Source organism: Miscanthus floridulus, chromosome 15 (genome assembly GCF_019320115.1).
Source record: "Miscanthus floridulus cultivar M001 chromosome 15, ASM1932011v1, whole genome shotgun sequence".
Taxonomy (NCBI): domain Eukaryota; kingdom Viridiplantae; phylum Streptophyta; class Magnoliopsida; order Poales; family Poaceae; genus Miscanthus; species Miscanthus floridulus.
In genome coordinates this window covers 33,201,551-33,215,303 of record NC_089594.1, presented here as the reverse complement: position 1 = coordinate 33,215,303, position 13,753 = coordinate 33,201,551, and the positions used below count along the sequence as shown (strand labels likewise).

At 48.2% G+C, this 13,753-nt stretch overlaps 1 protein-coding gene across 1 annotated transcript; it reads left to right on the top strand.

Moving 5' to 3' along the window:
• Positions 1–400: 400 nt before the first annotated feature.
• On the top strand, positions 401–1,024 carry LOC136507326 (uncharacterized). Its single transcript, XM_066502088.1, has one exon. The coding sequence runs from the start codon at positions 401–403 to the stop codon at positions 1,022–1,024; it is 624 nt and encodes a 207-aa protein (XP_066358185.1).
• Positions 1,025–13,753: the final 12,729 nt, after the last annotated feature.

Here is a 13,753-nt window from a genome sequence, read left to right as displayed (position 1 = left end):
ATACTAAGACCCTGTTTAGCATGGCTTCTACACCGGCTCCTAGTGTTTGGAGCCATTTTATACCAAATGGCTTCACCAGGATCTACTTAAATTGTGCTCTCACAAAAAAATACGTGGAGGGTGAAGTTAAAATAGTTATTTCACATGGCTTCATCTCACCCTAGTGGATCCTGCATGGTGTTCTGAAAGAGCATGTCTTAATAAGATCTGCATGTGAAGCTATTTTGTCAAACGATTTACCAAAACGGCTCTAGCTCTACAGATAGAGCTGTTCAGCTCATGAAGCTATTTAAAAAAAAAAGCTAAAAGTAACACTTAAACCTGCTAACTACTACTAGCATTATATATATTGTTCCAGTACACAACAAGCTAAGCACACGATTGCCACCGCCGCCGACGCATGCATATGGAAACCGGCGATGAAGTCCGTCGTCGTTGCCGATCTGTCCGACGATGGAGCGGCAAGCTGTGCGCCCTGGCCGCTATACTAGGGACCATCGCCGCGAGCGCCGTGGCCACGGCTGTCACGGTGGTGCTCCGCCCTGTGCGCCTTAGCTTCTCCATCACCGACGCCATGAGCTGGCACGTCGCCCCGGGCGCTACCTGGGCGTTCAACGTCACCGTCGCTAACCCCAGCCGCCGCGCCGGGGTCTACTACCTCTTGCTCAGCGTCAGCATGGAGTACCTGACTCCCAACGGGTCGTCGTGGGTGCTCGAGTCCGGCGCTCCGACGCCGTGCTACCAGCCGCCCTGGAACACAACCAGCTTTCCCATGGCGTTCTGCATCACCAAGGAGGACAACCTGTCGGAGCTCGGCAGGGTGAACACCAGCGTCCCTATGAATCCCTACGTCAAGGCCAGGGTGCGCTTCAAGGTGGGGCCGGCCTACACTAAGCCGTACGAGATCACGGTGCTATGCAACCACGTCTACTTCGCCAACAACGAGAGCAGTAGTGCTTCGTCTCACTCTCATCAGAGAGTGCATGTGCATCCACCGGTCAATTGTACGGGCACATCTCCATGAGTATGCATGCATCCATGTTCTTCAATCCGGCCGCCGGATATGATGAAACAACCAACTAGCTTTAGCTTGTCATTTCTCAAATCCGCTACCTTAGCTTGATGACACAATGTTATATTAAAATCTTAATTTCGAGGAACCAAGGAGTAAGTCCGAAAGTACATGCCATTTTATATATTCTTTGCCAATTTTGTTTTCCAAATAGCTAGCTAGATCACCAATATCTTAGCAATGTCCAAATTCAAGTCCATCATGTTGGTCTATTAGTCACTTGTGTTATGATGCAAGGACTTCATAGCTAGAAGCATGCATATTGAATGGACTTGTAAACTTCTTTCTGATATGTTAAATTAATATCTTGGTTGGGATCGATCTATATGTTTTTGTTCATGTGTCAAGTGATTAGAATCATAGAATTTATTATGGCAAGCATTTCTTTTTGATGGTAGTAAGCATTTCCTTGAGGGCCAGCCCCAAGGAAATCACAACTATCTTAGGGGTCAATAGCATCCAAGGAAAATCACAATTTCCTTGGAGGTTAAGAGTAGTCAAGGAAATAGCTAATACCTTGGTGGTCTAGATAATTTTCTTGAAGATTATTAACCTCAAAGGAAACTAATTTACTTGGTGGTTGGAGCATTTTCTTGTTGCTTTAGCAAATTAGATATGGTCCCAGCTTTCTTTGGCAGCCGGCCTTTAAGGAAATCATTCTGGACTGCCAAAACCTTCAAGGAAAATAAATATCAATGCTAGCAGTTGAAAACAAGCTCAGATCCTATTGTTCTGAAAACACAATAAGATACCTACAATTTTGTTTCTACAATGTGCAAACGATTACTGCCAAGCCAAAAAAAAATCCACTCAGACAAGAGGGGCTCATCAGTTAAATGCAATGTGGTACAGAGCTTGTAGAAAATGTCAAAATGGTACAGCAAATTTATGCAACTCAAGCAGAAAATTTATCAGTTAAATACAATACGTGAAACTGCATCCTGGGTGAAGAAGATGAAACCATTTGCCATTTGTCATGAACATATCTTTTGCTATACACCTAGATATATGATATGTCTAGATATAAATATATATATAGTAAAAGTTATATATCTAAAAAAGTTAAAATAACCTATAAATTATAATGGAAGGAGTAGTGTGATAATAGAGGGACAGTGGAATAATCAAAATTAACAAACTAATTTCTCACAAGCATATATCACCGAACACCTTGTGTGTGTAATTCAAAACAACACCTAAACTTGAATCCAACAAGCCACAAGTTGTTCCATCTTCTAGCAAAAATATAATAGCATCAATTAGCTCACTAATACATCATCCCCAACATCTCATACTCCATATATAAAAAAGCCACTCAAATCCTATACTCTTATAAAGCTAAACCCCACTAGAGATTTCTCTCAACATGCAAGCTATCCACATCAACAATCCACTAGAACTTACAATTATAGCCAACTAACATATGTAATTATGATGGTTATCTCTTCATCCACTAACAAGCATTTAGCTGTCCACATCGATGTGTCAAACCATTCACCAAAATTAATTTAAGATAGTTTCATTCATATAACTATAAATATAAATAGTCTAATTTCTTTTTAAATTATCTAAAATCCCCGCAGCAATGCGTGGGGTATTCTCCTAGTTCATTTCATGCCAACTCATCCATACAAGCAACCACTTCACATACAAACCAATAGCAAGCAAGATGGTGACTTAATCAATACATATGACAAAGAAAATACCGAGTCAAGAGAGGACACCAAGATTTATGTGGAAACCCTTTGCGGGAAAAACCACGGCCAATGATGAGACAAATCCACTATAAGATGAAGCAATACAAGAAGTGGGAGCCAACAAAATAGTGGACGATCCAAATCACCTAGATCTCTCTCTCTCTCTCTCTCTCTCTCTCTCTCTCTCTCTCTCTCTCTCTCTCTCTCTCTCTCTCTCTCTCTCTCTCTCTCTGTGGCAGATTTGGTGGACCTAAGCTCTCTCTCAATCTCCCTAACCCTAGCTCTCTCTCTCTCTCTCAATCTCCCTAACCCTAGCCCTTTGGGTTGGTTTGTGCTATTTGATGAAGAGCTCTCAACTTTGTGAGATATTGCAAATAAGCCCAAATTGCAATAACTAGAGCTGGTCATCACAAGTAAGAATTATTTCCTTGGTGGTTTTAGTATTTTCTTTGACTTTTTTTGGCACTCAAGGGAATTCTTGATTCTAGTAGTTTGGGTTGCACCCTATTTTTCTATCTAGTGTTTCGCTTAAAAAATATTTGTTGATAGTAAAAATTGTGCTAACAAGGAGAATGTGCTTTACTAGTGAGTTCCTGACGTCAACATTATGAAATAAAATATTGGGCACAACAAGAATTGGAGTCCAAGCAAAGAAAAGGAGGATTTTGGCCCAGCACTGTCCAAATCGGCTAGGCCAATTTGCCAAACAAGCCAGCCGGTTACCCTGTAACCGAAGAGCCTAGCCTAGCCGGTTTTCTTGCTGTTTCGAGATCGATTGGACTCCAACTCAGTTTTAGATCGTGTTTTGCATAGTAAACTTGTGGGATGCATTCTAGAGTTGTTTCCTATTAGGATAAGACCACCCCTGTATATAAACGAGAGGATCATGGTCGATTGAGGAATCCAACTTCCAATCGTCAAAAACACATCTACTACCCCTTTTACCCTAACTCTCTCTATCTTTGTTGTTTGTCACGTGTTTTGATGAGATTTGGCGATGTTTTAGATGGCCTTGCCGACCCTATTCCCTAGAAGTGTTCAGAAGTCTACCAAGCAAAGAACGGACATCGAATTGACCTAACTAGCTTGTTGGACCATTTTGTCGTTTATTGTGTTCTTGCAACGATCTAGGTTGTGTGCAACCTCGAGCGTGCTAGTCCTTGCTGGTGTGTGACTCGATTTGGCATTAACATACACTTTTTTTGGCAACTCCGCTAGGGAAGAATAAGAATCAATCTATTAGCAACATGTCGGAGGACGGTAAGGAGAAGGTTGATCCAACCGATCCCTTCAACATGGAGAACATACTCAACATCAATCGAAGAGCTTCCTGAGGATCTTCACCAGAAGATTGAGGCCAAGTTCACCACCGATCTATAGGTGTTCCTTGCGAGCTACTTTAAAGGATGGCGGAGCAAGGTTACTCAATTCTGTGAGCCCATCTTCGATGATCTAGCCACTTCTACATCCACTGCAACAGAGGTAAAAATCAATGAAGAGGTAGAAGATCCTTACTCTACTCGTTGATTATGCTAAGATGTTGCAAGACCATAGGACGGTTGCTGATAACAATCTTATGACTGTCATTAATATGATCATGTCATGTTTTGGTAGATTACAGGGTAAGTCGATGTCTGATTATGTTGATGCACCCGCTGAAGAATCGACTTCTAAACAACCTCAATATGACATGCCTTATAATTTTTATGATAATCAAAGCATGTATGCAATAGCTAACAAAGCCAAATGGGCCTTCTTCGGCGACCAAAATCGAAGGCCCATTTAGGTGGAGTTAGTACAACCATGTCAATGGTCACTTTTGCTTCAAATTTGGCTCATAATGTGCGAACTGATCATGGGCTAGTATTTAATTGATCTTCAGCGGGGTATAATACGGTTCTTCCTAACCCATCAAGGTTGCCAAGTCAAATTCCTGTGCTTAATAGTGCACTTGTAGCTCTTGCTACCGATTTTAGTGAAACTTTGAATCCGTTTGTAGATGAATTGTCTAAATCTATTGAGAATAACTTGGGTGTCAAATTAAGCCAAATGGGACTACTTATCATAAGTCATACCCTCCTGATTTTGATTTCTTAAAAGCTCCTGATGGTTGGAGGATACCAGATTTGTTACAAATTACTGGTGCAGATAGTAAATCTACTATGCAGCACATTGGCTTCTTTCTTGCTCAAATGGGTGAAGCTAGTACCTTAGATTTTATGAATATTTGACATTTTCCTTTGTCTCTTATTGATTCATCTTTTTCTTGGTTTACATCTTTAGCCGCTTGTTCTATTAGTTCGTGAGCTCAATTGGAAGAAAGATTTCATGAACACTTTTGTAATGGAGTCCATGAAATGAAATTGTCACATCTTGCATCTGTTCCGCAAGGGCATGATGAATCCATCCTTGACTTTGTTGAACTCTTTAGAGACATTCAAAATCGATGCTTTCATTTGGCAATTTTAGGGAGATTTGACTGATTTGGCTTTGGATGGTTTGTGCTCTAGTATTAAGGAAAAGCTTGAGCATTATGCGTTTCTTACTGTCAATCAATTATTGCAAAAGCCTGTTGTTGTTGAAAGTCATTTGAAAGATTATCGGGATGTTCATAGATCACATCCTCCAAATATGCATGCTATAGAATATCATTCGGATAGGTCAGACGATGAAACTAAAGAATGTTGCTTTGCTGAATTTATTTGGCATGCGCAAAAAAAATCATTCACTTGTCCATCTCTCAAGCCGATTCACTAGAATCAGAAGGAGGATGTGAGGTTACTTGTGATCCCACTAAATATGACAATATATTTGATGAATTTCATAAAAATGGTTTGTCGGTGTGAAATTTGACCAACAAGTAAATATTTGTAGTTTTATCGTGCATTGTGATCAGATATGGCCTAGCACTCAATAACACATGATTTATACTGGTTCAGGCAACGTGTCCTACGTCCAGTTTTAGTCGGTCGGTGACTTTATTCCTGAGCCTAGGTGCTCGAAGTTTGTTGTGGGGTTACAAATGAGTTGGAATAAAAAAAAAGGGGGGTGTTAAAGGCCCGGTCGGACTCTAAACCGAATGGGAGAGAGTGATAGGTGCTCTAACATGTGCTAAGTATTAGAGCGTATGCTCTATCTAGCTGTCGAGTTCTAGAGCTATTAAGCTATTTGAGTCCTCAGGTCGTTGAGTCCTTGAATCGTCTAGTGTCCTCCTATTGGGAGAGAGCGCATCCCCTTTTATAGGTGAAGGAGATAGCCTTACAAGTCAGAGAGAAAGAGAGTGCGTATGTGTGCTACCTAGTCTTGTTGCCCATGTTGTCGGGTACGAGATGGATGCTAGTGGCCACAATACTGTTTATGCCCAGATGCGTCTGGCAGGCTCTACCGTGTTCGCCTGGTATGGCAAACGACGGCACCCACAACACAGTTTATGCTCTAACACATTTGGAAGGTTGCAGAGTGTCCATCTGTCATAGCCTGGTGGCACTGTCCTATAGGTGTGCAAGGTATGGCAAGGTATGGTCCTCGGTATTATGGTGACTTGAGTGCCTTATCTTATCTACTCCGCCTGCACCCTGGGGCCACATCGAGCACGCATCCCCGATCAATTGCTCCTAGTTGGCCCTAACCATGTCAGTTAGGAAAGAGCAGCAAGTAGAGGTCCAGTGTATCCTCGGTCGGAGAAAGGGGGGCAGACGAGGCAGAGCCCGCGACCCAGAGGTTGGGCGAGGTAGAGCCCGTGACCCAGAGGTCGAGTGTGGCAGAGCCCTCAACCCAGAGGTTGGGCGAGGCGAAGCCCACGACCTAGAGGTCAGCCCTTTCTACCCCTCACTATAAAGGAGCCTAGAGCGGTTGTTGAACCCATCGGTGGGCCAACCTTCAAACTCCTAGGTCTAGACAGGACGTAGGAGCGTTTTTAGCTCTGTATCTCTCTTTCTTATGATGGGTCATGGCCTGTTCAGGGAGGCCCTGGTTGGAGGTGTCGGTCAGGGACTGGATCATGGTCTTGGCCTATTATTATGTATCTGGGCTAGCCCAAGCGTGTGCTGTCATTGCGCCGCCTGCTGGGCCAAGTTTTGTAGAGAAGCGGGTCCATTGGGGACCCCGGGTTTATGAACCCGATAGGACCCCCCGAGCCCCTTTGGGACTTCTATGAAGTTGTGAAGGGGCTGTTATTGGAACTTCGGTACTTTTCCCCTTGGTTTGTTGTACCGCGTAGGGTAACCAAATAGGATTTGAGCACCTAGCCTCCATGTGGAGGACTGGAAAAGGCCGTGGAGGCATGCCATGCAGACATAGGCGCCTAGCCCCTGAGGAGGAGACTCGCTGGTAATCCATTTTCCACTGGGTGTATGTAAGCACACCTGGTGGGTGTAGCCCCCGAGCCTACGGCCGACTAGGGAGTCAGTCGGAGGCTGAGTACCTTGGTACTCTTTTTTAGGGCTACGGACTCTTGTGTCTTTTTTGGTCGGGGTGTTTGCCCATGTCTATTTCGAGCACAACCTATGCGGTCGGCTAGACTCCCCAGTCAGGGTCAGGTGGCCTGAGCCCCTGAGCCCTATTGGGCTCGATAGGGGTCGGTCGAGTTTCGTGCGTCACCCCATCCGTGGTTTCCATAACTAGAGGGGTTGAGCTAACGTCGCTTGCCTTGATGGCTCGAGTGACGTGCTTAGTGAGCTCATTAACGGGCATGTCCGAGTGGAATCTGGGTCCATCATTCATAACGGGGCTGACATAGCCCTCATGTGGCATTCCACTGCTCCTTAACCCGCCTCTCAGCAAATGCCTGAGCTATTCCGAAGACCGACTCAGGTGGCCCACTGGCCTCCCCTTGATGGAGATTTTGTGGGCATGGCTCGAGGTCAGGATCGAACGAGAAGGTTGAGATGACCCTATCCGCTTCTGAGTGGATCGGGCGAAGGCCGCTGGGGCTCATCTGTGTTTTCTCCCCTAGCTCTATTTGACGCGAGGTGTCCTTGAGCCGTTCGCGGGCCAACCTTTGAACTCTAGTCGGTTGTTGCTTCTATCGAATGAGATGACTACTGCTTCGTGATGCAACGTGAAGTGTTGTGATGCAACAATTGCATATGCAATGCTTGGATGTATGGATGAATGTATGCATGAGAATGGATAAATGAATGCTCATGCACTGGGAAAGTAGAATAGGGGTTGGTAAAGTTACCATGATGGCTCGAGTGACGGGTCTAGGGAGGTCCTATCGGATATGTCCGAGTGGGATCTATGTCCATCGTTCATGATGGGGTTGGCATAACCCACATAGAGCATCCCACTACTCCTTACCTGTCTCTCGGCAGCTGCCCGAGCCATCTGATCGACTCGGGTAACCCGTTGGCCTCTCTTCGATGGAGATTCTGTTGGTGGGCCCCTCCAAACCTTGCTTGGGAAGGCAGGGGGTCATTTGCGTGCGGTTGCACCTTTTGTCCTGTGCCCGGGTTGTGGTAATGGTGGGCCTCGCCCAGGCCATGTCCCGTTAGCCAGGCGATGTTTTGTCGAGTAGGCCACGTCCCATCAGCCATGGCCATGTCCCGCCACGTGCCTTTCTGCATTAAATAGTGGGAAGGGAGAGGGTTTTCCTCCCGTTCTTTCATCTTTCTTCAACCACTGCCATTTCTCCTTCTTTTCACCAAGCTTGTTCGTGTGCCGCAGTGGTTTCTAGGAGAGAGGAGGGCAGAGTGAGGGAGAGGAAAAACTCAGATTCATTCATAAATCTAAGGTGCGATGTTGAACTGAAGGCCTTCCAACGTGGATAAGGAGGTGTTGGCCGCCTTCGTGAGAAGGGGCTGCTTCCGTTGAAGGAGGTGGCACATTGGAGGGATCCTTCATTGGGGGAGGTTGTTTCGTAACCCTGGGCCGACGAGGTCATCTCCATACTTGCCTTCCATGAGCACGGGCTCGGGTATCCTGTGCATTGGTTCCTATGCGGTCTCCTCAACGAGTGGGGCCTGGAGTTGTAGCACCTCAACTCGACTAGAGTACTACACATCGCCGGCTTTGTTACCGTCTATGAGGCCTTCCTCGGGTTGGAGCCGCACGTGGACCTCTTTCGGTGGATTTTTAGCAAGTGAGCCCTATCTAAGGGGAAGCCACCTAGAATCATACCGGTTGGGGGGTTAGCCCTGTAGAAGAGGCCAAAGCCATTGGTCTCCTACCCCGCGTACTCCCCCTATGACTCTAACCAGGGGTGGCACAGCGAGTGGTTCTACATTAGGAACCCGACAGAGGTGCCATTCCCGACGTTCATCGGGGAGAGGCCGGAGACTCCCCCTATGACTCCAACTAGGGGTGGCACAGCGAGTGGTTCTACATTAGGAACCCGGCAGAGGTGCTGTTCCTAACATTCATCGGGGAGCGGTCAGAGAGGAGGGAAAGATAGTCGTGGGGTCTCGCCCATCGGCAGAACAAGCTAGAGATTATCGAGATGGAGATTCAGAGGCTCATGTAGCATGGCCTCGATGGGTTGCGGGTCTTCCATACCTTCTTTCGCCATTGGGTCACCCCATTGGCGGAGAGAACGTGGACGATGTGGGAATACTCTGGCCCGACGGATCCCGACCGGGCATCGCCAGAGGAGTTGTCAAAGGATGAAGTCTGGAGTCGTCTCGATCGGGTTCTGCAGTTGAGGGATGAAGACTCCCTTGAAGGGATGCTCGGACCCCTTCATGCCATGAAGCTGTCCAATTTGGTATGCTTTTTTCTCATGACCTTTTCCTTCTTGTTTTGATTGATTTTTGATTTGCCCATTTTGAAGGGACTCACGGGGCTATAAATCGTGGCCGCATCTTTCGGGAGGGCTAGAAGGCATGGTTTGGCAAGCTGCCTAGAGGGAGGCCATGCTTGCCAAGAAGAAGAAGAAAGCCGAGAGGCCCAAAGGAGGTTTGATAAGGAGAAGGAGATCAACCGGCAAGTCCATGGTGGCGAGAGCTAGAGCGACGTGGAGGTAGAGCTCGAGTCAGAGGAGCCCATAGAGATAGGTGATGACATGAGTTCCTTGGAGGATGAGGAAGATAGGGGCATTGTTGTGACCTTGGAGGAGCATCATAAGCCCACAGTTGCACCCATCAGTGGTGGGCATGGTACGAAGGTGCGCGGCGATGTTCCTAAGTTGAGGAAGCATGCCATGAGTGAAGACGCTGCACTCGAACGAAAGGCGAAGCGGGCGCGGGCGCCGTGCCCTTTGGAGGCATCGTCGGCTTTGTGGCCCCCTACTCTAGTGTGGTGGAGCATGCTGGTCAGGGGGAAGTGATCATTCCCCTACGTCTCCGAGGTTGACGCGTGTTCGTGACCCCCAACGGGGAGCTGCCCCACTAGTTGCTCCAGTGGTTTTGCTACGAGCTGGCGGTCACGGCCGTTCACGGGCCGATCGAGGACCAGCTGGGTCTCCTCCTCCCTCGATTGATGTGAGGGGGCATAGGTCATGACCCCCTAGCGATCCTCATCTGGTCGGCTTGTCGTTAGCTAGTCAGGGCTTTAGGGTTCTACCGCTTTCGTCTGGGTATGTATTCATGCTTCCTTTTGTCCTCATAGTTGAGTTTTTGAGTGTGACTAACCTGTGCTTGTTTGACAGTGGCTAGGGGCTGACAGGACTAAGGATCTCTCCACCTCCCATGTGAGAAGAGTGGAGACCTAGCCTACAGCGGGTTGCGATGAGCGGCGGGGAAGCAGGTTGGCGGTGGTGTGACCTTCATTAATGGGGGTTGCATCTTCCTGATCGGTCGTGAGCATGGTGGCAGCGGCAGCAGCGGTATGGTGGCGATCCCCGTGGTGATAGTGGAGGCTGGGTCAGAGGTGACTCTTGTGGTCTCTCCCCTAACAGTTGTGGAGGAGGAGAGGAGGGAAGGTGGGCTCCCTATCTCACCCGTTGGAGGAGCGCATGGTTCACCTGCCTGGTCAGAGCTAGAGGGGTCTAGAGGAGCCATGGCTAGGACAGACATAGAGCAGCCACCGGTGAGCCATGGAGTCCTAGTGGCAGACATCCCCTTCGACGGCAAGGAGGACACCAAGGTGGAGCCGCCAGCAATCCTATCGTCCTAAAGTTAGTGATGATCTAGTTGTCGCTTGATACTACAATGGCTAGATCTTCCAGTGGGTTGGGGTGACCCGTGAGCTAGTGTGGCCTTGCCCCAGTGAGCCAGGAAAGGCTTGATTCATCCTTCGCGACGGGGAGGAGGTGAAGCTTTGGCACCTGCTTAGGGAGAGAGGACTATCAATGGAGTCCAATCTCATCCTTACCAAGGAGAGGCTCAAGGAGGCCTTGGAGAGGGTTGAGCTCATCCATCGGGCCATGACTGTCGACCTACCACGCATTGCAGAAGTTTTTCTACGTTGTTGGTGTTGTCTTTGATTCCTTGGCTTTCAAATGGTTGTCTCAGCATGCCTATTTCTTATCTCGCATGACCTAGAGATGATGTCGATTTGTAAGTCCTAATTTCTTCGAGAGGAGCACGGTCAGATGGAGCAAGAAGTGGTGGTGTCGCGGCAGGTTGATGAGCTTAGGCACCAGCTGGAGTCCACCCGCTGTGAGTCCTAAGACCGGGCGGCCGAGGCAATAGGAGCACGGGCGACGGCACTATGTGCGATCGAGTGGGTGACTGCTGCCGAGCAGGAACTCGACACGGCGAAGGCCCACTTGGTGAAGACCGAGGTGGTGCTCTAGAAGTCCTTAAAGGCTCTAGAGGCAAAGCGGAAGGCCTAACCGAACGCCGAGCGGGAGGTCATCGCGCTCCGGAGGCAGATGCTTGGGGCAGAGGAGTCAAACACTCGGCTACTCGAGAGGGTCACCTAGCAAGAGGAAGGGCTCTCCATTCTCAAAAGCACTCGACTCAGTACGTACCTGTTCTACCCTTGGTTGATGCCTTGAATTTTTCTTTTCCTTGCTCCTAAATTTGTCGTCCGTTTCTAGAACTAGGTGGAAAGATCGACTCTCTGGAGCAAGAGTTAGAGACGATCAAAGCAGCGGTCAGTCGAGGCGCGGTGGCGCTAGCCCAGTTCCTTGAGGAGTGACACGTTCTCAAGGGAGAGCTCGACTAGATTCAAAACATCATGTAGGTGGTCATCTCTGAGGTGTTCGGGTCAGGACCGAGCACCAGTACGCCCACCATCCAACTGGTGGAGGTCCCGAATGAAGTTTGGGCGCTCATCTCTGATGGCATGTTCTACGAGACGTCGGGGGTGCTGACCTCAGTGGTGACCCACTACCCCGATCTGGACTTCATGGCCATCTACAGAGGATACGCCGATAGGTGGAGCGCAGATGAGATCCATGCACTGGGGGAGAGTTTGGTGCCACATGTGTAGATGGTCGCTGAGCAAGTCACCGCACAGTGGGTGATGGAGGCTCACCGTTCGACCATGGTCGAAGCCATACGCTAGGAAGATGTCGTCCAACCTACGGAGGGAGCGGAAGCTAGGTCGAAGGCGAGCACCTTCCTGCCCCCAACTGAGCCAAACATCATCCCGACCGTAGTCGAGCTAAGCGCCGTTGTCCCGACCACAACCGAGTTGCCTTTGTCCTCGCCAACTGCACCGTTAGACGATGCCGCCGGGGAGCATAATAGAGTTAGAGTAGAAATAGTCAGTTTATGTAAAAGATGAATTCATGAGGGAGCCCCCATGTGAATAGTTTTATATTTGAGAATATTTTAAGTTTGTTTTTGTGATGAAATCACTTGTGAGGGGAAGCTTGTCCCATCCGCCCTTGTTTTTATCCTTGCGTAGCTTTGTTTTTGTCCTTTCTTTTTTGCACCTACCTGTTAACCCATAGGCTGCAACCTTAAGAACCCGAGCATGGCCCATGAGGCTCAGCTGCTTGCAACCAAAGGTCATGGCGGGGTGTGATCGGTCGGGAGGCTAAAAGCACAAGTTATGTAGGGTAATCAAAGGAACGGAATGTCCTTTTGTTTGGGCGATGCCCTTTTGTTTGGGCGAAAAGTGTTACTATATGATAGTAAAAAAGGGGGTGGTATCGCACCCTATGGAGCCCCCGAGCGACCTAGGCCGAGAGTGCTCGGGCTAGGGTGCTGTAGGAGCAAGCATTGAATGGAAATAAATGGTAAGACCGAGCTTTAGGGAAAGAAATGACGTAATTGTTCGATGTTCCATGTGTTGGTGAGAACATTGCCGTTGTCGTCCTTCAGTCAGTAGGCACCTAGTTGGATCACCTCGGTCACTGTGTAGGGTCCTTCCCATGGTGGAGAGAGCTTATGTTTCTCCTTGGTTGACTGGGTCCTCCAGAGTACAAGATCACCGACCTCGAGGATCATCCCCCTGATTTTTCTTTCATGGTACCTATGGAGAGTTTGCTGGTAATGAGCAGAGTGGATGACGATCATCTCATGAGCCTCCTCGAGCAGATCGACCATGTCCTACTAAGCCTCCATGGCTCGGTCTCGGTCGAAGGCCTTTACACTTGGGGCGTCATGATCGAAGTAGAAGGGCAACACTGCTTCGGCTCCGTATGCAAGGAAGAAAGGGGTGAACCCTATGGATTGGTTTGGGGTCATTCTTAGGCTCCAGAGGATTGCTAGGACCTCTGCAACCCATCGCCTAGCATGCTTTTTGAGTCGGTGGAAGATGCGGGGCTTTAGTCCTTGGAGGATCATGCCATTGGCCGGCTCGACTTGACTGTTAGTATGCAGGTGTCTGACCGAGGCCCAATCGATCATGATGCCATATCCATCACAGAAGTCTAGGAACTTTTTCTCGGTGAAGTTTGTTCTGTGGTCGGTGATGATACAGTTCAGGACACCAAACTAATAGATGATGTCAAGGAATTGTCCACCATAATGAGTAGGTGAGTGAAGCCACCCGGGGCCTTTTTGAGGGTTCCGACCATATCGAGGCCCCAGACCATGAATGGCCAGGTGATGGGGATGGTCTGAAGTTCCTGTGCTGGTAGATGAGTCTGTCGAGCGTAGAACTAGCATCCATCACACCTGTGGACCACCTCCTTTGCATCTCGTACCAC

Coding starts and splice junctions, on each gene's coding strand:
- LOC136507326 (XM_066502088.1), top strand. CDS start 401: ATGCATATGGAAACCGGCGATGAAGTCCGTCGTCGTTGCCGATCTGTC.